This window comes from Canis aureus, chromosome 4 (genome assembly GCF_053574225.1).
Source record: "Canis aureus isolate CA01 chromosome 4, VMU_Caureus_v.1.0, whole genome shotgun sequence".
In the NCBI taxonomy this organism is placed as follows: Eukaryota; Metazoa; Chordata; class Mammalia; order Carnivora; family Canidae; genus Canis; species Canis aureus.
Window position 1 is genome coordinate 44,862,333 of NC_135614.1, and position 22,840 is coordinate 44,885,172.

Sequence of the window (22,840 nt, forward strand, 5' to 3'; positions counted from 1 at the left end):
TCTGTGGTGGGCAGAAGATAATACCTGTGCTCCCTCATCCCCACCTCTCTCCTTGCAGGATGCTGAGGAGTAACCTGATCACCTGTGTGAGCAATGACACGTTTGCTGGCCTGAGTTCAGTGAGGTTGCTGTCCCTCTACGACAACCGGATCACCACCATCACCCCTGGAGCCTTCACCACACTTGTCTCCCTGTCTACCATGTAAGTCTTCCTGGACCCACTGCATACTGACTCGGGGCTCCTGTCCTGCAGACCTCTCCCCTGGCAGCTCCCAACTATGTTTGGCCAAGGTCGTCTCCCCGTCTGTCAGCAACTGTTTGTTGGGCTCCCTCCACGTACCAGACACCGTCTAGGTGCTGAGGATCACAGACACGGCCCCTTCTTCTTGGAGTTCACAGCATAGCGAATTGCCACAGAAGGGGGTCCACAGTGACATGAAAACCTGACATAGGCTTTGTTAAGGAACACTGGAGCTGTGTTCTAGAAGGTGAGTGGGAGTTAGCTTGTTCAAGAAAGTAGGAAGTGCATTTCCTTCTATTGGAAGAGCATGTGCAGAGGCCCTGTGGTGGGTTGTTGCAGAGCAGATTGTGAGACTGAGCAGAGTCTAACACGGTCATAGCACAGAGTAAAGGAGGGTGAGGTATATGACAAGGCAGAAGGGAGGTCAGGGCCAGGCTACAGACCTGCCATGGACTATTTGGGTCTTCATCCAAGGCATGTCAGGAAGCCACTGAAGGTTTTAAGCAGGCCAGTGACATGATATGACAGGGGATTTTAATATATTTTTTTAATTTTTTATTTATTTATGATAGTCATCAGAGAGAGAGAGAGAGAGAGAGAGAGGCAGAGACACAGGCAGAGGGAGAAGCAGGCTCCATGCACCGGGAGCCCGACGTGGGATTCGATCCCGCATCTCCAGGATCGCGCCCTGGGCCAAAGGCAGGCGCCAAACCACTGCACCACCCAGGGATCCCTGACAGGGGATTTTAAATGATGTCACTGGCCACTTAAATGTACATCAGAACAAGAATTAGAATCTTCTAATTCTTCTGGACACCTAAATGGCTCCTGCCCAGGTAATTCACTGCATTGGTAAAGGAGGTTGTTTAGAATAGTAAAGTGATGGGCTCTAGATCAAATTTCCTGGGTTCAAATGCTGGCTTATGTCTTATTAGCCGTGTGACCTTAGAAAAGCTACTTCATCTCGCGGTGTTTCTTTGTTTTTGTTTTTGTTTTTTTTTAAAGATTTTATTTATTTATTTATGAGAGACAGAGAGAGAGAGAGAGAGAGAGAGACACACACACAGGCAGAGGGAGAAGCGGGCTCCATGCAGGGGGCCTGACACTGGACTCCATCCCGGGTCTCCAGGATCATGCCCTGGGCTGAAGGCAGCGCTAAGCTGCTGAGCCACCCGGGCTGCCCTCTCCCTGTGTTTCAATTGTTCTTTCTGTATGTTGCATCTCATAGGATTGTTATAAGGATTGAATCTGTTAATATTTGTAAAATGCACAGCAGTGGCCTGAGACATAGAAAGTACTTAACGCTTATGGTTGCACATAGTATTTCTATGTGGCTCTATCAACCTTAATTGCTGGTCCCTTTTTTTTTTTTTTTTTTTTTTTTTTTGGTGGTCCACCCTTCTCTCTTTTCTTCCCCAATGATTCTTTGGAAGACAGAAGAGAAAGGCTTTTGGCTACATCTCCTATTGCTGCCCATTGTCACGTTCCCATATAACTGCTTCACTGGGCCAAAAAAAGCCAAATTCTAGATGTCCTAAAGGGTCCATATCATCCGGTCCCTCCTAACCCCACCCTGGGCCAGCCCCACCAGCGTCCTCACTGCCTCCCACACCCTAGACCCACTCCCATTGCCTGGAACAGCCTTTCCCCGCCCTCCCTCCCCTCCTTCCATTGTTGCCTCACCCCACTCTGCCCCTGTGCCATCACCCCAGCTCATCAGTCCAGCTCTCCTAACCGTTTCTCTAGCACTGACCATTTCCTAATATTGATTGTGTTGTTGATTACATATTGTCCGCCTCCCGTCAGCTGGAATGTAAGTCCCAGAAGGACGGGGATGTGCAGCTATTCTGTGCACTGCTATGTCTCAATGCATGTGTCTGTGCCTGGCACTGCGTAAATGCCCGTTATATAACTGGTGAATAAATGAATGAATTGAATGGATGAGTGACAGCAAGATGGGGGTAGTGGGTTAGAAGCTAGCCTCAGCAGGTTGGTTTATTTTAGCTAACTTTTCACCCCGCCTGTGTAGCCTCCACACTGACAATCCGGACATAAAAGATGCCAAGAGAGATGGAGTCACAAAGCATTAGGGGAACCTACTTTGACACGAGAAGAAACCTGCCTGACTTGGCACAGCTGCTAAATGTCAGCATCAGGATCAAACCTGGGATGTCTGACTCCCAGGCTCCTAATTGTCCTGTCGTTGCCACAGCCACTCAGGGATGTCTGGCCTCTTATTAGTTGTAACCAGCCTCAGCTTTACTTTCTTCCTGTGTGAGATGAGAATGTTACCTCCTTCCTTGGGCTGTTGTGACCAATTGGAACAGGAGAACGGCTTTATGAGGTGCTGAGCCTGGTGCCAGCCCTGTAGGCAACACTCACAGACTGACAACTGCTCTCCCCTCATCAGGCCACCAGTCCAGTCACTGCGTTCCCTAGATGTATACAAAGTGGCAGTGTTGATGCCATGCGGGACCCTGGAGACACGGGACAGACAGACAGGTCTGATGCCCACCCTGGGGCAGCTGAGTCTAAGGGGGGAGGCAAGCATTCTGCGGTCAGTACAGGCTCTGTGGGTGCTGGGCAGGATATGTGAGGGGACGAGGGAGAAGATGGGGACAGGCAGGAACTCCTCATTGCTCTTTACGGGTGGGGCCGTCTGAGCCAAGACTGAAGGAAGAGGAGGAGGCAGCCAGGCGGGCAGTAGAGAGAGTAGTGCCAGGCAGGGGACCAGTGTGTGTGGAGGTGCTGAGTCTAAGAGAAGCCTGCTGAAGGATTGAAGACGGTGCGCAGCTGGAGCTCAGGGAAGCAGGGAGGGTGTGGCAGGAGACCATGGTCACGTCCGTCCGCAGAGGTCCCGAATGAGACCCTCACAAAGACCGCCTCTGAATTCTAGAAGACAGTCTGCATTTCCTTTCCCAGACCTCCTCCTTCCTTCCCTGGAACCCCGAGCAGGCCTCCCTGGAGAGTTGCAGCCCTGGATCCCCCGGCCAGCTTCCACAGTAGAGGGCGAGGTGCTAACCACTCAGAGAGGGCCCTTCTTTCCTCCCAGAAACCTCCTGTCCAACCCTTTCAACTGCAACTGCCACCTGGCCTGGCTCGGCAAGTGGTTGAGGAAGAGGCGGATCGTGAGCGGGAACCCCCGGTGCCAAAAGCCATTCTTCCTCAAGGAGATCCCCATCCAGGATGTGGCCATCCAGGACTTTACCTGTGAAGGTGAGGAGGCTGGGGGCGGGGCAGAGGGGCAGTACCTGGGAAGGGGAGAAAGATACAAGAGAGGAGAGGTACAGCAGGTAGCTGACGGTCAGGATCCCCTCAGATCTGACACTACTCCATCTCTGGCATGCAGCTGTGGCTCTGAAGGGCTCTGCAGGTCTGCTGCTAGCCATATGGCTCCCTCATGCAAATTAAGAAAAGGAGCCTCTTTCTAAAAACATTTTACTTCTATCAAAAATGTGTCATAATATACTGATTTTTAAGACAAGACACTTTATGGCTATGAGAATACTGTTGTACTAAATATCCTAATCTATCATATCCACAGTGAGACTGGTGGCCATTAGAGGGTAAAGCACCCTTATGCAGTACACAACCTACACAACTGTGCATGGGAGGCCTGGCCCTCAGTTTTCCTCTCTCTGTCATGAGGCTCAGTGGATCCTGAAAAACAAACTTCAAGACAAGCTCCTGGAAAATTTCTGTCACTGACTGGGGGGTTATAAATACCTGGAGGTCCAAGGCTTTGAGTGTCAGGATTCTAAAGGGCATATTTGCATAAATTCAAGCCAGCACAACTTTGACTATCACCTATGGTTAACTGGTTTGTAAATTAACTGAGGTTAAGGAATAATAGAGGCTGGGGACACATTTATCACCCCAGAGGGATGGGGTCAGTGGAAGGGTGGAGGAAGGGAAGAAAAAGAAGAAGGGAACAGACAGGGCTCTCCTCCAACCCCAGACCACTCCTTCAGTCAGTCTGGCTTATTCCTGATTCCATTCATGGTAGCCTCTTTCCTGTGTGATACTCTGGTTAACCAAGTTTTTTAAGTCTTCATTTTCTATTGAACATGGTAAAAGAGGGATGGCTCTCTTCCCCAATCCAGGCACACATTCTTTCCCCTCTAACCATGGAGGAAACCAGCAGGCTCCTTACTTCTCATTCTGGCTCAAAGTGGAGGGCCTCCCTTTCCTGAAGATGGCTTGCTCCTTGGCACCAGGCCTCGCTCACCTGCCTCCCCCCCCCCCCAAGAAGTTAGTCTCCCTCCTTGCTCACTCTGCGGCTCTTCACAGGCAACGACGAAAGTAGCTGCCAGCTGGGCCCTCGCTGCCCCGAGCAGTGCACCTGCCTGGAGACGGTGGTGCGGTGCAGCAACAGGGGGCTGCACACCCTCCCCAAAGGCATTCCCAAGGACGTGACCGAACTGTGAGTACTTCCACCCTCTACCAAACACCCTTAATGCCACCACCACCAGCGTCCACCACGCTTTGTCTCTAGTGTCTCCGGCACGACTGCCCGGGGTGCCCTTCCTTGAGTGGACCCCAGCGCCATGGCAGCAGCACCTCGGCCAAGGCGTTGGGCAGCAGCCTGGACGTGGAAACAAGAAGTGCTCCTCCCCAGGGCCTCTCTGCCTGGCAGGCGACACTACCCGGCCCACTGGAATACAAGTGGGAGGGTTACCGTCTTGTTTTCTAGATCCCCCTAAGCCTCCAGCGCTGTACTCTGCCTTCTTGAGTCCCCGGCCATCCCGACACTAATTCCTCAGGGTTGCCCCTGCCCCAGAAGCTCCCACTGACACAAAAGAGATAGCATTCCCTTCCTGAAGCGCTCTTAGTGTTGTGGAGAAAACGGTATTTCTGCCCCCCTGGAAAGCTCAGGCAGTCCATGGGCAGGGAGCCCTCTCAGATGTACCGGAGCCATGCAGCCGTGGCCAGGTGGCACAACCCAGCACAAGCCATGCTCATGCTGCCATTCATTCATTCATTCGCTCAGCGCTTGTCCATTGAGTGCCTGGTGCGTCAGGTTCCTCTGCTCACACTGGGGAGACACAGTGAGCAAGCCAGCTGTGTCCCCCACCCATGTGAAGCCTACAGTTCACTGGGGAAGGGAGACGTGTCTGCATCATCTCAGCAGCACGTGGGAGGTGACAACCATGAAAGTGCTACAAAAGAGAGCACAAGGTCGCTGTGACACCCCCTGAAAGCAGAGAGCCTGCCCTTGGGTGTGGAAGTCAGAGAAAGCTTCTCTGTGGAGGTGCAGCCCGAAGGGTGAGGGGCAGCTAGTGAGCAGGGAAGGAGGAAGGGCACCCCACACGCCCCATGGCAGTTGCTGCAGGTTGTGACCGGCAGGGCCGGCTGGGGGTGTGACGGGACCCAGGGCGCCTGAGGGGAAGACACGCTCACATGCCTCTCCCCACCCACATCTCAAGCTCACACCGCCTCCCCGTCCTCTGTGACAGCTGAGTGTGCACCCTGCTCTCAGACACAAGCAACGGAATTGGCAGAGACTCCAGCAGGGAGTGTCTCTCTGCCCGGCTCTGCCTACAGGGCAGGAACCCGAGTATGACACCGTCTTAGAATAGCAGGTCCATCCCTGGGTGTGTGTTGTGGCTTCCGGCATCTCCCGATACTGTAACCAGGGCTGCCCATCCCAGGGAAGGGCTTGAGCGTCACTAAAGTCCGCCACAGCCCTGCATTTGGGCTGCGGCTGTGCTGCGGAGGCCTGCATGAGCAATGCCACACAGCGCAGTGGGGCCTGCAACCTCTCCCTCGGCCGGCACTGCCGTGGGGTGGGGGCTACAGAAATGACCCACGTCCTCGCCTCCCTCCTGGACCAACTGAGCGCCAGGTGACATGTGCCAAAGAGGAGGAAATGCCGGTAAAAACAGGCCCGTGGATGCCTTTCCCCAAAGCTCATGAAATAGAGATTGAAATAACAAAGATAATTGGCTGTAATTATAAAGTCAATTTAAGAGCTTGGGGAGACCTGACTTCCTGCTTTAGAAATGATGACGCTTCTCTTGGCCAGACTGGTTTCCAAAGCACACCAAGGATGGCAGCCCTCACCTCTGAGCCCAGACCATGTCCTGGAGGGAAGGGAGGAGCAGAGTATCTGGGGAGGGGTTCAGCGATGGGGAGAGACAGGGAAATTGATGCAAGAGAAAGTGAAAGCCGACAGCCCCAGACAGCAATGGCTTGGAGGCCTCCATTCAAGGACCAGATTCATTGTTTGGATCCAGTGCTGGCTTTCCAGCTCCCTCAGGCATCATTAGTGGTCTCAGGCAGAGCTGCCAACATACAAAACAAAATTAAGTTTAATTCACTGAGAAGGGGAAAAAAAAAAAAAAAAAGAAAGAAATACAACCAAAGTTCATAGCATTTCTCCAAAGGGCAGGGTGTGGGAGCCTACTGCAGGCACAAGCCAGCAAGGCAGTACCTTACGGGGGCGGTGAGCTTTCCTCTGCCAGCCCTCTGCAAACCCCTGGCCTGCTCTCTTGCTGGTTCAAGCAGTCCCTGAGGACAGCGTGCAGGCCCCCGTCTCTCTCTCAGTGCTGACAACTAAGAGTCACTCCCCAGGCCTCATCTCCAGTAAGCAGCAACTCAGGATCAGAGGGCAGTTTGGTCTGGCCCCAAATCCCATGTTCTTATCCCCTACCCCAGAAATTCTTAAATTTGGGGGTCTCAGGGTGACTCCTTTAGGTTTTTCAAAAGCAATGAGGACTCTACTTTTGTTTATGTGCTTATATCTACCGATATTTACCATATTAGAAAACTATTAACGAGAAATTTTTTTAAATATATGTTTATTAATCCATTTAGAATAATAATTTACTCATTACATGTTCATATAAAAAGCATACTTCTATGAAAAACAAACCAAAAGAAATTTAATTAAGAAGAGTGACATTTTTACAAATGTAGTAGAAGGGAACCAGATTTTCATATCCACTTCTGCATTCCCTCTGTTGCAATACAATGTTTTGGGTCAAGTACAAGAAGGAAATCTGGCTTCACATAGACAAATCGTTGGAAAAGAGAGGAGAATTTTAATAGCCCTTCCAAATAATTGTGGATATTCTTCTTCGATAATACACCATAATCATGAAGTGGTAGTTTCGTAAAGGCTAGTTGTTGCATGGGACCCAAAACTGTATCCATGGACTTTCTATTATGTTACAACCCACTGGTCTATCTTGTGCTTTGAATGGAACTTTCTTCCATGAATGATCTTGTAACAGTGTGCACTGGTCATTTGGAAAATATTGGTTCGCTGGGTTATATAGATCGTCTGGACATTGGCACGTTACATGACATGGTATCAAAAATGTCATAACCAGTAACATCACCAGGATCTCATCAGAAAAGTCTCTCAGTAAAGGGAAACTGCTCAACGTAGCAGTTAAGAGTTTTCTAAAAATTTTAATTTTCACTTGGTAGCAAGCTTGAATTTTATCCAGTAAGTACTATTAGTAGATTTCCATGGAAAGTGACAGGCTTACTGTATTTATTTGTGAGAAAATGTCTACCCATACCTATCCCGGAATAACCTTTTGCTAGTCATTCTTTTAAGTAAAAATGGTGTTTTATGGGAGAAAATTTTAAAAAACAGCTAGTTTAGCTTGTAACTCAGTGATGCTGGAGCTTTTTCTCCAAACCACCAAAGCAGAAATGCTTTATGCATGCTTCCCATTTTTCCACGCCGAATATTAAAAAGATATGTGTTCAAGGGTTGATACTTAATGCAATTAATATCTTTTCGCTGCTTCCTGGAGGGCATTCTCAAGTGAACTGGCTTTTTTTTCCCCTACATGTACTTGAGGGAAGAATATAGTGACCACTGATACCATGTGGTGCCACAGCCTTGATTCATAGTGAGGTGCCAGCAATTTTCCCCACACAGTGCAAATGGAAAACAATGTTTTAATTTTTTCAGAAAAGTAGTTTCAGTGTCTCACAGAGCCCTGAAAAACCTAGAGGAGCCCCAGTGGCCCATGGACAACACTTTAAGAACCACTCAGGTAATTACACACTAGCAAGCAAACGATACAGAGACACCCGCTAGAAGTCAGCACTAAAGTCCTGATTTAGAAGCAAGCCTACAAAAGCTTGCTGAAAGCACAGCAGAAGTAGACATCTCAGCGCCCAAGGTACTTGACACAAATACAATCTGCACAGGTTGGGCCTCGTCAGCTTCAGAAGAGTTCTGTTATTGCTCTGCCATGAGCCTTGTAGACTCACGCTTGCCATTCCGGAAGTACTTAAACCTAAAAATCTATTTGCTTGCATTTAAGGCAGTGTTTATTAAACACCAGACCTTCCTGAATTCTGGAAACAAACCCTGTAAGTCCACATCTTCCTGAGCAGCAGAGAGGAGAATGAGAATCTAGTGCCAGCAAACAATACCCACCCCCATCCCCTACAGTCCACTCCTGGTTAATATCCAGGAAATTTGAGAACTGACTTGGTGTGAGGACTGTGAGCATAGATTTGTTGTCCCACCACAAACATCCCAAGGAGAGGAGAAGAGAAGGATGACATATCTCCCCCAGGCACCACTGTTGGAAGAGGGGATTTCTACTGGACTGTGGAGTCTGAGCACATCTTGGGAAGCATGCTGACGGTGTGCACACATACATGGCAGTGATGGGAGGCTTAAAAGGGTTTGGGACTTAACCACCAGGACACAGGCTGAGACACAGCTCTCTGAGACTGATTTCTTTGGCAGGAGGTGATGAGAAGAATGCACTGCTTGGGGGAGAGGGTAGGACCTGGCCTGGCACTGGTTGGGCTTGGGGTGGGGGTCAGAAGATGGTGGCCTGGGGTATAGCAAGCAGCTCAAATTTTGGGCAACAGAGGGTCATGCCAGAGAAGGAGCAGGGCAATGCAGTAAGCGACAAGTGGAGGAGTGGCATGGACAGCATGTGCTCTGGGATAGGGAGGAGTCCAGGCAGTTCTGCGCACCGCACCCCGCCCCCCTCCGCCGCAACCTGGGCTTTAGGAAAGCAAGGGAAGGTATCCTGTCCGGGTGTGACCCACCACAGCCAGCACTCATAGAGCATTTACTGTGCCAGATGCTGTGGTTGTTTTTCATATGTGACCTCATTTAATCCTACAAGGCAGGTGTTGTTACTCCCATTTTGCAGATGAGATAACTGAGGCTCGAGAAGGTTGAATGATTTCTTAAGATCACACTGCACAGCAGAGCATTGCCTCGAGCCCAGGCCCATCTGACCCCAGGGCCCATCCCTTAGCCACTCAGTTACTCCCTTCCTTTGGCAGAGGTCTGGGTCCCTGTGTGCTCTGCCTGGTGGCCTGGCTCGTTGGTGATTTGCAGTAGACAGTCATGTGTCTCTTTGGAACCTGCCACCTGCATTTTAAGCAGGGAGAAGGCAAACCCAGCACCCCTGCCAAGATGCTATAGGTACCTGTCTGTGGTTCTGGCTGGGTCCATCCTGACAGCTGCACCTTCTCTAGCAATGCCAGCTGCTGCTTTCTTTGCATACTTGCCACCTCCCCCCACCCCACCCCCGCTGGGCAGGCTCCCCAGAGCACTTTAGAGGGCAACTGCCCAGTACTGACTATATTCTTGCCTTTCTCTGGCCTGGGGAGAGGGATAGAAATTGCCTGCAGCCAGCTGGAGGGCAGCTGGCTCTGGGCACAGCAGTGCTTCAGAGTCCTGGCGCAAGCCTTGGCCCAGAGAAGCCCTCAGCAGATGGCTTCAGTAGAGGACACTTCTAGGCTATCGGGCAGTCATGGCCATCTGTGGGAGGGACTGAGGGAGACCGGGGCACAGGCCACAAGCTGAGAGAAGCCCTCATCACTCAGTCAGGTGTTCACCGAGTTTATCATGCCAGGTAATGTCACAGGAGCTGGGAGGCAGCAGCAATGTGACAGATAAGACCCCTGATGTCAAAAAGTTAGAATGGGGGAGAAAGACAGTAAGAAGGCTTGTCAGGAAATTAGGCATCTCAGGACGGAGAATAGTGTTTCCCCAGGAAAAGGGGGTGCAGGCAGGATGTGGAAAGCAGTAGAAAGAAAATGTTTTATGATAACCCAAAGATGGAAAGATCTTAAAGTCAAGAGACCAAGAAGACCACGTGACACAGCAAATAGACTGGAAAAGAGACTGGTGTGTACTGAAAACTCGAGAAGAGATCTGTAGTTCTTGTAGGCTGTGGTGAGGGCTGACTCCTTATCCCAGGAGAAATGCGGGAGCCAAGGAAGAATTTTAAGCAGGAAAGTGACATGATGCGATTCTCATTTTAGAAATATTACTCTGGAAGGAGAATAGAGAATAGACAACAAGGAGATCACTATGGGTTTTCCGATATTCATATGTATTATTGGGTGGAGGGGTGTGTGTGTCTGTGTGTGTGTGTGTGTGTGTGCGCGCACACACATGCACACACATTCATGTTCAAAACACACTGAAGACTGCTGTACCAAGAACTGCTCCAAGAGCTTTCCATAGAGACTCATTTAATCACTTCAAGGGGATGATCATGATAAGCCCCCTTTCACAGGTGAAATGCAAGCTCAGAGAGGTTAAGTAAGTTGCCAAGGTCACACAGCTATCAGCTAGTGGAGCCAGGGTGTGAACCTGGGCTGCTGACTGCTGAGCTAGAACCACATCATCCCAGGCCCCTGGCGGAAGCCCTGGCCATGAGCGGGGGCTCCTGGAAGGTGGCTGCCCTTCTTCACCATTCAGCAGGTCTGAGAGTTCTTTGTACAGCACTTGTCAGCGCCGCAAAACTCCTAACAGAAATGAGGAGCATCCATTCGCTAGAGCTCTGTGTGGATTTTCATGAGACGCAGACACGTCCTCCTGTGCTCATGCTCCGGCTAAAATGGAGCATTTAAATGCAGGTCAACACCAAGGTTGCTGGAGAGGCAGGGACCCGCTGGAGAGGCTCTGAGAGTTCTGAGGCTGGCAGGGCAGGAGTGCAGTCTTCTGAAAGCGTCCCTCTGGGGCCTGGGCTGCAGGCTACAGGCAACTTTGGAGTTCAGTCTTCATGAAGGGCTTTGCACAAAGAGCTTTCCTTCACAGCCACATCTGTATTTGTGAGGTGAAGCTGTTTGAATCCACGTCTTCTGAGCTGCAGCACCAGGTTGCCAGGGACATGGTGCACCTAGAGTGGCTCCCACGCGGGTCCCCCTCGGCCCCACAGTGCCACATGCAGCGCTCCCTGGGGACTTCTGGGGCTCGCATCACACAGATGGTGTTTCCTGAGCATCTCCTACTGCCAGCCAGCGTACCGGGATGCTGCAGTGAGCACAGCAGACACCATTCTGGCCCGCTCATCACAGACTCACTCTTGGACGTCACAGGGGGGTGAGATGCTGTGAAGAAAATGCACCGAAAGCTTGGGCTGAGTAGCTTGTCTTGTCCCCAGTGGGTGTGGGAGATGGCGCTGGGGAGGCAGTGCTCGAGCTGAGTTCTGAGCAACCGTTGGAGTGAACTAGCAAGGAGGGAGAGGAGGGGCACGCATGTGCCGAGACCTGCCCCCCAAAAGGAACCTGGGGCATTCGGGGGGCAGGGCTGAAGCCAACGGAGAGTTTGCTGTGTGGTGAACAGGAAGGGGAGGCAGGGCCTGGGACCGTTAATTTGATGTGTCAGCTTGACTGGGCAGGGGGGCCCACTTGTTTGGGCAAATACTAGCTACATGTTACCTGGAAGGTATTTTGTCGATGCAAGTAGGTAAAGGAGATTACCCAGAATAATGTGGATGTAGGCCTCATATAATCAGTAGAAGACCTCAAAAACAAAAACAAAAACAAAAAACAAAAATAAAACTGGAGCTTTCTGTAGAAAGTAGAAGGGGGATTTCTGCCTTAAGATTGTAACACAGAAATCATACTTGAGTTTCCAACCTGCTAGCCCTTCCTCAAAGTAAATTCTCTCATGAGGTGCCTGGGTGGTTCAGTCGGTTGGGCAGCCAACTCTCGGTTTTGGCTCAGGCCATAATCTCAGGGTTCTGGGGTTGAGCTCCACGTCAGGCTCTGCATTTAGCAGGAAGTCTGCTTGAGATTCTCTCTCCCTCTGCCCTTCCCTCTGTGTATGAGCACTCTCTCTCTCTCCCTCAAATCTTTTTAAAAATTTTAAAAAACAAGTTCCCTCTCCCTCTGTATATACATTTATATGTGTGTGTGTGTATCTCTCCAACTGGTCTGTTTCCCTAGAGAACCTTGACGGATTTCAGGACAGGCCACAGACAGCTTGGAAGGATTTGGACAGGATTTGGGTGTCCTTTTCTAGCAAGCAGTGAAAGCCAGGGAAGGATTTTAAACAGGGGCAAGGCTGATCCAGTCAGCATCAGCAGAGCACCCATCAAAGCCAGGCTGAAACAGCAGGACCAGAGGCTCCAGAAGCATCTGTGTCATGTTGCCCATCCTCCAGGACCCCCAGGACCTCCCTGTGTCAGCTGAGGATGCTGTCAGCATCCCTGAATTCCAGGGGTCATTTTAGATGTTCATTCAACTGTTGAGCAAATGCAGGCATCAATAGAGCATGGCCTCCCTTACAGATGGACATGGGCCAGGCACAGGGCATCCTTTGAAACCCTTGTAAGTTTTTGTTTGTTTAATCCAGGGTCCTACAAACAGCCCTTCTCTTCATTCATTCATTCACTCATTCAGTAAATATTTGAGGTCCTGCTACGTGCTGAGCCTTACACTATGCTCTGGGAATGCAGCAGGATACAAAAGTGGCCCAAATCCCTGCTGCGCACAGCTGATGTCCTAGCAGAGGTGACAGACTAAGTTATGTGATCGGGCGAATCCTCTCAGGACAGTGGTGGCCAAAGGTCAAAATAAGGAGCTCCAGGTAGAGTTGAAATCACATGGGTTTGACTTCTTGGGCTATGCAACCCAGCAGACCTGAGTTTAGATCCTGGCTCTTGGACTCACTCCTCCCCTCTCTGAGCCTCAGTGTTCAACCAGATGGACAAAACACCCAGCAAAATATGGCCCCCTCTGTAGAGGATTGGATAACAGACCAGAGTCTCTCTGTCCCAGAGCACTAGATTCTGCACCTTTGTTTCTATTTTGTTATTTTCCTTGTCACTCTGTGGTCTGTGAGCTTAGGTAACTTGCTTCAGATGTGCTTGTCATGAGGCCTTCTGTAAACATCCCAGCAGGGAGACTTGGTGTTATGGCATCTTAGTCTGGGTTTCGTTTTAGATGCCTCAAGTTTGCTAAGTAGTTGTAACAAACAAACAAGAGTGAGAGGATAAGCAGCATGGGAGAGGGGGAGATGTCACTGCCAGCCCGAGGCTAGACCCCTTCAAGTGGCTCCCTCGTGGTTAATTAGCCTCCCTCCAGCAGAGATGCTCCCTGAACCAGCACACTCCCCACCAGCCCTGCTCATTCATCCAGCTCCTCCCTTCTTCCCTCTTCCCCTGCCTCTCCCCCTTCCTCTCTCCCTCCCTCCCTCCCTCCCTCCCTGCCACACCATCCACAAAACACTCCCTGTGGGCAAGGTGGCCCAACATGACTTGTCCTCCCCTTCATCAGCCTGCACAGACCCCAGAATCCTGCTACCCCCACAGAACCTCCCTGTCCAGCAGAGAAGTCTAGAAGGTCTTCATGCCTTCTCCTCACCACCACTGCTGAGCCACAGGGCCAGTGTCCACACAGCATGTGAATGCCCTGCCACCCGTCCTTCAGGGCAGAGCAGAAGGGTGAAGCAGGGTAATCTGTGACACCAGCTCCTGCACCGGTCTGCAGTTACTCCCCTCACTTGGGATAAAGCCACCTCCAGGGCTTCAGCGTGATCTGCCGGGCTCCCTTTCCCCACCAGACCCGCCTCCCTGGCCTGCACAGTTTGTAATCTATGTTGTTTTCTGTGTATGTCCTCCTCTCTCTCTCCCCACCCCTCTCTTCCCCTCTCCCTCCCACTCCCTCCCCTTCCCTCTCCATGTTAGATTCTTAAATGCCAGAAAGTAGGCAGCACGCTTGTCTTCTTCACGAGTGTATACACGCTGGTATATACACAGTGTATACACACTGCAGTTGCCCAATAAAGATTTCTGCCTGAATAAATGAACGCATCGGTGAATATGTTTCTCTTAGCTCCTCTGCCTGAGGGCACGATCTAAGTGTATGTGGCTGAATTTTAGGCTAGATGATCAAGCTCCCTGAAGGCAGAAATGGGATCTGGTTCATCTTTGTATCTACCCCCTCCTCTAGCATAGTTCTTAACACATAATAGGTACACAACAAAGGATTAAGGACCAAAGGGAAGTAATCCGACATGCCATGGCAACCTCAGACCATATGGGGTCCTGCCCAGTGCCCTGGGCCATGATGATTCTCAGGGGCCAGCCCTGGAAATAAAGTCACTTGGCCCAAACTTAAGAAAACACCCCTTCCAACTTGTCCTCAAAGCTAAGCCTGGTTTGATCATTGACAAACTGACTCATATCCTATTTTAACCCATTTCATCCCATTCAGTCATTTGGTGGTGGGTCTACTGGATGCCAGCTGGTGTTCCAGCAGCTCATTACTCAAAATGCAGCCTGTGGACCAGCAGTTCCCATCCTCATGCAGGAGCCTGTTAGAAATGCGGACTTAGGGACATGTGGGTGGCCCAGTGGTTGACCTTTGGCTCAGGGCATGATCCTGGTCTTGGGATCAAGTCCCGCATCAGGCTCCCCAGAGGAAGCCTGCTTCTCCCTCTGCCTATTTCTCTGCCTCTCTCTGTCTCTGTCTCTCTCTCTCTGTCTCGAATGAATGAATGAATGAATGAACGAATGAATGAAATGCAGACTCTCCAACCTGACACAGACCCACTATATTAGAATCTGCTTTTTAGCAATATCCCAGGTGATGTGTACATATGTTAAACTTTGGGAAGTGCTAGACTAGAGATAAAGACAGAGGTAGGCCCTCTTGGAGCTTAAGGCAGACCCTGCACTAGTGGACACCAGTACCGAGAAGAAGCTATGGGGGCCTTATGTCAAGGGAGATTCGCACAGGAGACCAGACCAGACGTTGTAAGCCATCTTAAAAGTTCTTGTAATTAAAAAAAAAAAAAAAAAATTCTTGTAATTTTGTCCCAAGAACAAGAGGAAGCCCAGGGGGAAGGGGTTTACCACAGGATGAGAGTGAATAAATTAGCCTGTGTCACCCTTGAGGGTAGTAATAACTTTTGTAATTCATGATCAAAATGAGACTTCCTTCTCTTATCCTCAAGCACACTCGAATGTCTAAGGAGGTGGCCTCAGCCTAGGTGAGCAAGTCTGTGCAGGACCCTAAAGTCCAGACAGGTCTAGGCTCAGCCTTTGCCTATCCAGGAGGAGTCTCCATCTGTTGGTACGTCCCCAGTCTGAACCGCTGTCCCCTCCCACAGGCAGCCATCCTGTTGGGAACCACAGCACAATGCTCCAAGAGCACACCCTTTCTCCTCGGCTTCCGGGGGCGCACCAGAGATACACAACACAGATTTAGGGTTCTTAGCATGAATCGTGACTCAGCTCTCCCATGCTCCCCAGTAGCTAAGTAGAGGCTGAATGGAACTGTGATGAGACTTTAGAGAGACCTGGGTTCAAATCCTAGCTCAGCCACTCACTCGCTGTATGACCTTGGACAAGTGTTTTAACATCTCTGAAATTGCTTCCTCAACTGTGAAAACTTGCCATGTGAGAGTATTGTGAAGGCTGGGTACAGAGTGAGTGCTTTATTCATTCAACAAATATTCACTGGGCACCTACTGCATGCGAACTCCATACACACTATCGGCAGATCCAACACCGGACAGTTTTAGGCAACAGCCCTGCCATCACGGAGTATAGCAGTCCAGTGAGGAAAAAATGTCATTAGTTGAATAATCACACAAATAAATAATAAGTGACAAATGCAGTCTGTGCTTTGACGGGGAGGGGGGGGCGGGGGGGGAGAAGGAACTATGAGAGAGTAAAACAGAGGCCCAAGTTAGCCCAGAAAGTCAGAGGAGGGGTCTCTCAGAAAGGACAGTGTGTGCAGTGTCTCTTGACCAGGCTTCACTACACATCTCTCTTTCAGGTACCTGGAAGGAAACCACTTAACGGCCGTGCCCAGGGAGCTGTCTGCCCTCCGCCACCTGACACTTATGTAAGGAGCCCGGCATTGGGTGGGACATTTAGTGTTCTCTCCTGGGGGAGCTCAGAAAACATGTGGAGGGTAAGGGAGGATGGTCTGCAGGCTTCACCACATTCCTGCACTTTCTCCCGGGGTGGAACAGAGAGAGGTAGGTGGGAGGTATGAGCCAGTCTGCTGTGCCAGGTCATACCAGTGAGAACTAGACACAGAAATACCCAGAGCCTGGGATCACTGACCATCCACATCACCTGCTTCTTGGCTTAGGGAGAGGTGAGAGAGCCTCTGACTTTCTGGGGCCCCAATTAAATCCTGAGACTCCTCAGTTTTCAGTTTCTTGCAAGATGTGGCTGCACTGAGGTTTGCCAAAAGCTTAAGTGGGCATTGCTTCTTTCTCTTCCAGTTGCCTAAAAAATGTTCCAACTGAGGTTCCTTCAGGTGGTAGCTCCTAGTGGCTCCAAGTCTGCCAAGATCCAGGAAAACTTCCAAATGAAAGCAAGGCTGCAGGGTATTGGGTGGGGGATGTCTAGGAACTGGGTGGTCTATGAGCATTGTCCCTTGACAGCCTCGTTGCCTTGCCAAGATGGGACCCATAAGGGTACAAAACCATTCCTTGGGTGAGTGGTCATTGGAAGATCACCCTGGCTGCTCAGGGGGCAGGAAGCCAGTCCACAGTGCGGGGTCGGGGGATGGGGAGTGAGAGTTCTTTCAGAATGAATCATTGTTGCCCTTGGGAAAGTGGGACTACTGAAGAAAAGTGGCAGAAAGCCACCTGTCCCCTCATTCAGTCTGGCTTCCTAAACATCCCACAAACCAGCCTCTAGATGAGATTTCTTCACCTCAACCCTGGGGGCATTTGGGGCCAGATCATTCTTGGTTGTGGGGCTGTGGTGGACATTGTGGGATGTTTAGCAGTATCTTGGGGCCTCTGCCCATGAGATGCCTGTAGAATCCATCACGGGGTAGTGACAACCAAAAATATCTCCAGACATTGCCACATGTCACTGGGGAAGCAAAAGTGCCCTGAGAACCACTCTGGGGTTCTCAGTGGTTCTCAACCTCAGCTGATTAATTTGTTTGTTTGTTTAATACTCCTGCTCCAAACCATGCTCAAGCAATTAAATCAGAATATTTGATTTATAAACCAGAATATCTGGACACGGAACCCAGGCATCAGAGAATGTAAACACTCTCCAGGGGATTCTAATGCGCAGCTACTATTGAAAACCACTCCTTGAGATATTTACCCCTGCAGAGAACTACAACTAGAGGTTGTTGTGGGCAAAGAACTACACCCCCACCAACTTCGTTCCCCCTGATAAGATGGGATGAATGAATGCCAGAAGTGAGAGAGGAATAGTGAAAGGAAGGACTGACCTGGGAAAAATGGCACTAGAATAAGGAGAGATCTCACACATTATGTCTGGCTGGGAGGATGAAATGGACAGATAGACTTATAATTGAATGGTTGACCAGGTGAATGGATGGGTGGATGAATGAACAACAAATACTCAAATGAGTGAATAAATCTTGAAGGAAAAAATGTACATTTGGAAGAATGGGTAGATAGATGAATAGATGGGTGAGTGGATGGATGGAGGATGGATGGATGGATGGATGGATGGATGGGAAAGTTGGGAATGACCCACTACAGATGTAACTAACAGTAAAGTGTGACCCTTCTGTTTTACTTTTCCTAGCGACCTGAGCAACAACAGCATTGGCGTGCTGACCAATTACACCTTCAGTAACATGTCTCACCTCTCCACCCTGTGAGTACAGTGGGGTGCTGTGTCTGACATGGGCCTGGCAGTGAGTGGCCTGTGGCTGTCCTTTTCTCCCTGTCCCCTCGGGCCTCTGTTCTCTGCTCTAGTAATCCTGAGGGCTATGGCTGCCCCCACGTAGAGCAGCCCTTAATCATCAGAAGGAAAATAAAGTAGTTGAGAACTCTACTGTCTGGGCAGTTAGAGAGGAACCAATACTTCTGAAGAAGGCCCTCTTTGGAATACCTTCTGTGGTTTGTGAATTTTCTTTCCCAATGGAGGGTTTCCCTACACAATTATATTTTGCTCATATCCATTTAGTTCCCATTAGCTTGGCACCTTGTGAGCACTGACCCTCTGACAATAGAGGGAGATGATGGCAAAGCTGGTTAGAAGGCCAGCCTGCCATGGAACACGAGAGGACATGGGGGAGGCAACACCTGTGAACTTTCTGGAGCGTTTCTCCTCCCTTTATTGTTGGGATGCTCTTTGTCAGTATATTAAAATTAGGAAGATAAAGAAACCACTTGCTTTGACTGGTCCACAGTGTGGACAGTACACCCACAAATAGCTGAGAAGAGCAATGGCCAAGAGCACAGCTGTGTCTTCTCCCACAGGATCCTGAGCTACAACCGGCTGCGGTGTATCCCCATCCACGCCTTTGACGGGCTGCGGTCTCTCCGAGTGCTGTGAGTACCTCACCTCGGAGCCCTGCTTTCTACCTGGGCTTCACCAAGTAACAGCAGGCAGTACTGAGTGCTCATCTTCCCCCCCACACACACCTCCCCAAACCAGCACTCCTCCTGGCTCAGGAGTGAGCTAGCCCACTACCACGTGTGGACCCAGAGCAAATCACAAGCCACTCTGAGTTTCTCCTTTTTGTGCTCCGTGAGATCAGTGGCACCTCCCCAGTGGGGATTAGCATATGCAGCTGTATTCTGCTCCCTAGGGGAGCACAGTGGCTTGTGGCTGATATCACTCCACTGTTGGGCCCTCTGGCCTTAGCGGGGCAGTGTAGACACAGTGAACATCTGCGAGGAAATGAGACCTGTGTACCCAAGTCACAAACTAGAAGCCCAGAGACCTGGTTCAGCTCACAGACAGCAATGGGTTAGCAATTGTACCATTCATTGGTACAGACTATCTTTAAAAAAAAAAAAACAAAGCTTTAATAAGTTGCCAACACTTAACCCTCAGGAGGCTTCTCATACAAATCCTAATTCCTAATTTCTCTTGGAAAATGGAAAGACCTGGCCTTTCCAGGGCTCCTATCTATTTTCCTACATGGCCATGCAGCCTCCACTCCTGGCCCCCACCGTGTGACACCTGCCTCGCCCTGTCCTACACAGGCAACGGGGCAGCCACTGAGGCAGGTGAGCTCCAAGTAAGGACAAGATGGCATGGAGTCTACCTGCTTTCCAAATGTGGCTCTGCCCCTCCCTAGCTGTGTGTCTTCTGTAAAAATCCAGGTAGTAATGACCTTACAGGGTTTTATGAGGTTTAAATGAGATGCTATATATATGGCATTTAGCACAGCTCTGGCCCATGGTAAACACTTTATATTACTTTTTTAAAGATTTTTTAAAATTTACTTATTCATGAGAGACACAGAGAGAGAGGCAGCAACATAGGCACAGGGAGAAGCAGGCTCCCTGCAGGGAGCCCGATGCAGGGCTTGATCCCAGGACCCCGGGATCACACCCTGAGCCAAAGGCAGACATCAGGCATTCCTGTAAACACGTTATAAATATTAATTTGTTATTACCGTTATTTGTTATTACCTTACAAGAACAGGAATGGCCCTCACTGCCACCCCCACCCCGGGCCCTACTGTCACCTGATTTTTGTGCCTTGTCATCTTGCATGTTTTGTTGGCAAAGGGGGTTCTTTAAATGATATCCTCATGAGGACAGAAATGCCACTTTTTTTTTTTTAATTTTTATTTATTTATGATAGTCACAGAGAGAGAGAGAGAGAGAGAGAGAGGGGCAGACTCCATGCCCCGGGAGCCCGACATGGGATTCGATCCCGGGTCTCCAGGATCGCGCCCTGGGCCAAAGGCAGGTGCTAAACCGCTGCGCCACCCAGGGATCCCTTTTAAGCAGATTCCCCACAGGGAGCCTGATGGGGGGGTGGGGGGGGGGCTCCTTCGGGACTCCAAGATCATGCCCTGAGGCAGATACTTAATGATTGAGTCACCCAGGTGCCCCACCCCTTTCTCTTTCTCTCTCTCTCTTTTTTTTTTTTTTTTTTTTATGGTAGTCACACAGAGAGAGAGAGAGAGAGAGAGGCAGAGACACAGGCAGAGGGAGAAGCAGGCTCCATGCACCAGGAGCCCAACGTGGGATTCAATCCCGGGTCTCCAGGATCGCGCCCTGGGCCAAAGGCAGGGGCCAAACCGCTGCGCCACCCAGGGATCCCAGAAATGCCACTTTTCATGGCCATTGCCTCATATAACCCTTTGCAACAGGGCTGTGAGATTGAGGAGATTATGCCCACTTTAAAGATGGGAAAACTGAGGCCTAGGCTGCAGACTCCAGCCTCCTGACACAGAGCCCAAGGCCCCTTCTCAGGACCTAGTTGCAATCAGCAGACAGCACCCAATGAGCCTGTCCATTCCAGAGCCTCCAGGCTGATGTGATTTATTGAAGCTCACAAAACACTGGTGTCAGCGACAACTCCCGCCACATGTCATCTGTGCTGTTATTAAAAATCAATTCTCTCGGGGCAAAGAAGTGCCCGCGCTGACAGTGTGCAATCTGTTATTGTCACTTATTTATTATCCACCTTCTCTGGGGAGTTTGAGAATGGAAACATCAGCAGAACCATTTCCCTGTTTCCAGTTGAACACAATGGGAGATGGGCTTGTCTCATTGGCTGGGGCTGGGGCTGGACCTGCTGCGCCCTCCTACTTCCCATCATCCCTCCTCAATCCCAACCTATTGTCTCCCTTCCTACTCTTCCAGTTCTCTGCATGGGTTTGCTGCCAGGGGCCGGGGCTCTGCGGTTCATGGGATCTGTGTGCATACGTTTATAATTAGAGTGGTTCTGGTGGGGCAACCCAGTATATAGAAGGGAGGGAGACCAAGAATGCTTGCCTGTCCATTTGTCTGGTCTTCCAGGTGCTCGCTGTGGCAGCACATATACTAAAATTATCTGGTCTCCCAGGGTGGTGAAATGAACATCACCGGGGTTTCCTGCTCCCTATGCACCTCCTCTGTCCTACTCCAGAATGTTCTCATTAGTTCGTTAGGAGCACACATCAACATACCACATGCTTATGCTTGCTTCTTGAATTAAGAAGTAGTAGGCTTTATAGCATCATCATTTTAGAATCATGGGATCTCATAGATAATAAGTGGTCTTAGAGGCCCTCATTGCAACCATCTACCTCAGTGGGGAGCAACCATTTTCTGCATAAAGACCAATTCAGGAAAAATAAAAATGTTTATGGACTATGTTTCTTTTATGATATTTGTATCCTTTTCCCCCATAATTGCACAGCTAGGAATTTATGCTAAAGGATAATCCAATATGAGGGAAAAGTTCTCTGCATTAAGATCTCGGTTGCTCTGTTATTTTTAACCCACATCTTAAATAGTACCTACAAGAGCCACAGTGGGGAAATGTTTAAGGAAAGCATAACGTAGCCAGTCAATGAAGGGCAATTATTAAAAGAGGTAAAGACGGAAATGAGGTAGCAGTGTAGAGAAGTGTTTACCACCTAGCCTTACAGTAGAAAACTAAACCTAATAGATATATGTATTATAACTTGCATATATTTATAACTATGAAAAAGAACTATAAGAGAACATAGACAAATGAAAAAATCACTGATAGCTAACTGCTAATGTGAAGTTGTTTCTGTAATAAAAGAAGGCGGAGTTAAAGATGAATGAATACAGTAGGATATTCACAATTTAGAGAGCTAAGGGGAAAAGGTAGGTTTTTTTGAAATCAAGAGCTATATCTACAACTGCACTTGAGCGTTTATGTATTCTTTTCTCATTTCTAAAGAGTTTCTTTACTTTGATGAAAATTTTGGAAATGACCAGAGATCCAAGAATGCTAGCAATTGGGGGTGAGGAAAGAGAATGAGCATCAGGTTTAGCCAAAGACAAAGGCCAAATGTATTCTAGAAAGACCTGACAATTTAAGAGTGAGAGAGAGAGAGACTGAGTGAGTGAGTGAGTGAGTGAGTGAGTGAGTGAATGAGTGTGTGTGTGTTGGTGGGTGGATATGAATACATTTCTGAAATGAGAGAGTTTTCAGGGAACCCTGAGTACAAAACATTGGGTGAAAATTTGCTTTTCTTAGTTTGCTCCTAATCTAAAAATAGTTAGAAGAGAACATTCTCATGGGCATTCTAGTTCTTCTTCAGGGATCTCTGTGTTCCTTGATCTTTGTCCCACACTGAGCCACATGCCGTGTGTGTGTGTGTGTGTGTGTGTGTGTGTGTGTGTGTGTGTGTGGTCCCAACTGTCACTCCTCAGCCCCAGCCACAGGAGGGCCACCTGGAATCAGTTAGCTCTGGGAGGGCTATTTCAGTGTGTGCTCCTAAGGGAAGGAGTAAGATTATTATTCATCATCCTCAGTATTTTTAGCCCCTCATCCCTGAAGGTGGATTGTGCTTGCTATTTATGTACACGGGGCTGTTCATCCCTGATTTAATGATTGCATAGGTCCTCCCTACAGCATCTCTGCAAAGGGTTCCAGTGCCCTTTGCTTGATTACCTTTAGAAACCAAGAGCTTGCTCCCTTTCCA

At 49.5% G+C, this 22,840-nt stretch overlaps 1 protein-coding gene across 1 annotated transcript in view; it reads left to right on the forward strand.

Moving 5' to 3' along the window:
• Window positions 1-22,840, forward strand: part of SLIT3 (slit guidance ligand 3) — a 591,462-nt gene that overhangs the window by 518,751 nt on the left and 49,871 nt on the right. Inside the window, exons 18-23 of the mRNA XM_077895576.1 lie at window positions 59-202; window positions 3,294-3,457; window positions 4,532-4,664; window positions 16,259-16,327; window positions 18,013-18,084; window positions 18,693-18,764. Coding sequence (XP_077751702.1) covers window positions 59-202; window positions 3,294-3,457; window positions 4,532-4,664; window positions 16,259-16,327; window positions 18,013-18,084; window positions 18,693-18,764 — 654 coding nt within the window. The remainder of the gene's footprint in view (window positions 1-58; window positions 203-3,293; window positions 3,458-4,531; window positions 4,665-16,258; window positions 16,328-18,012; window positions 18,085-18,692; window positions 18,765-22,840) is intronic.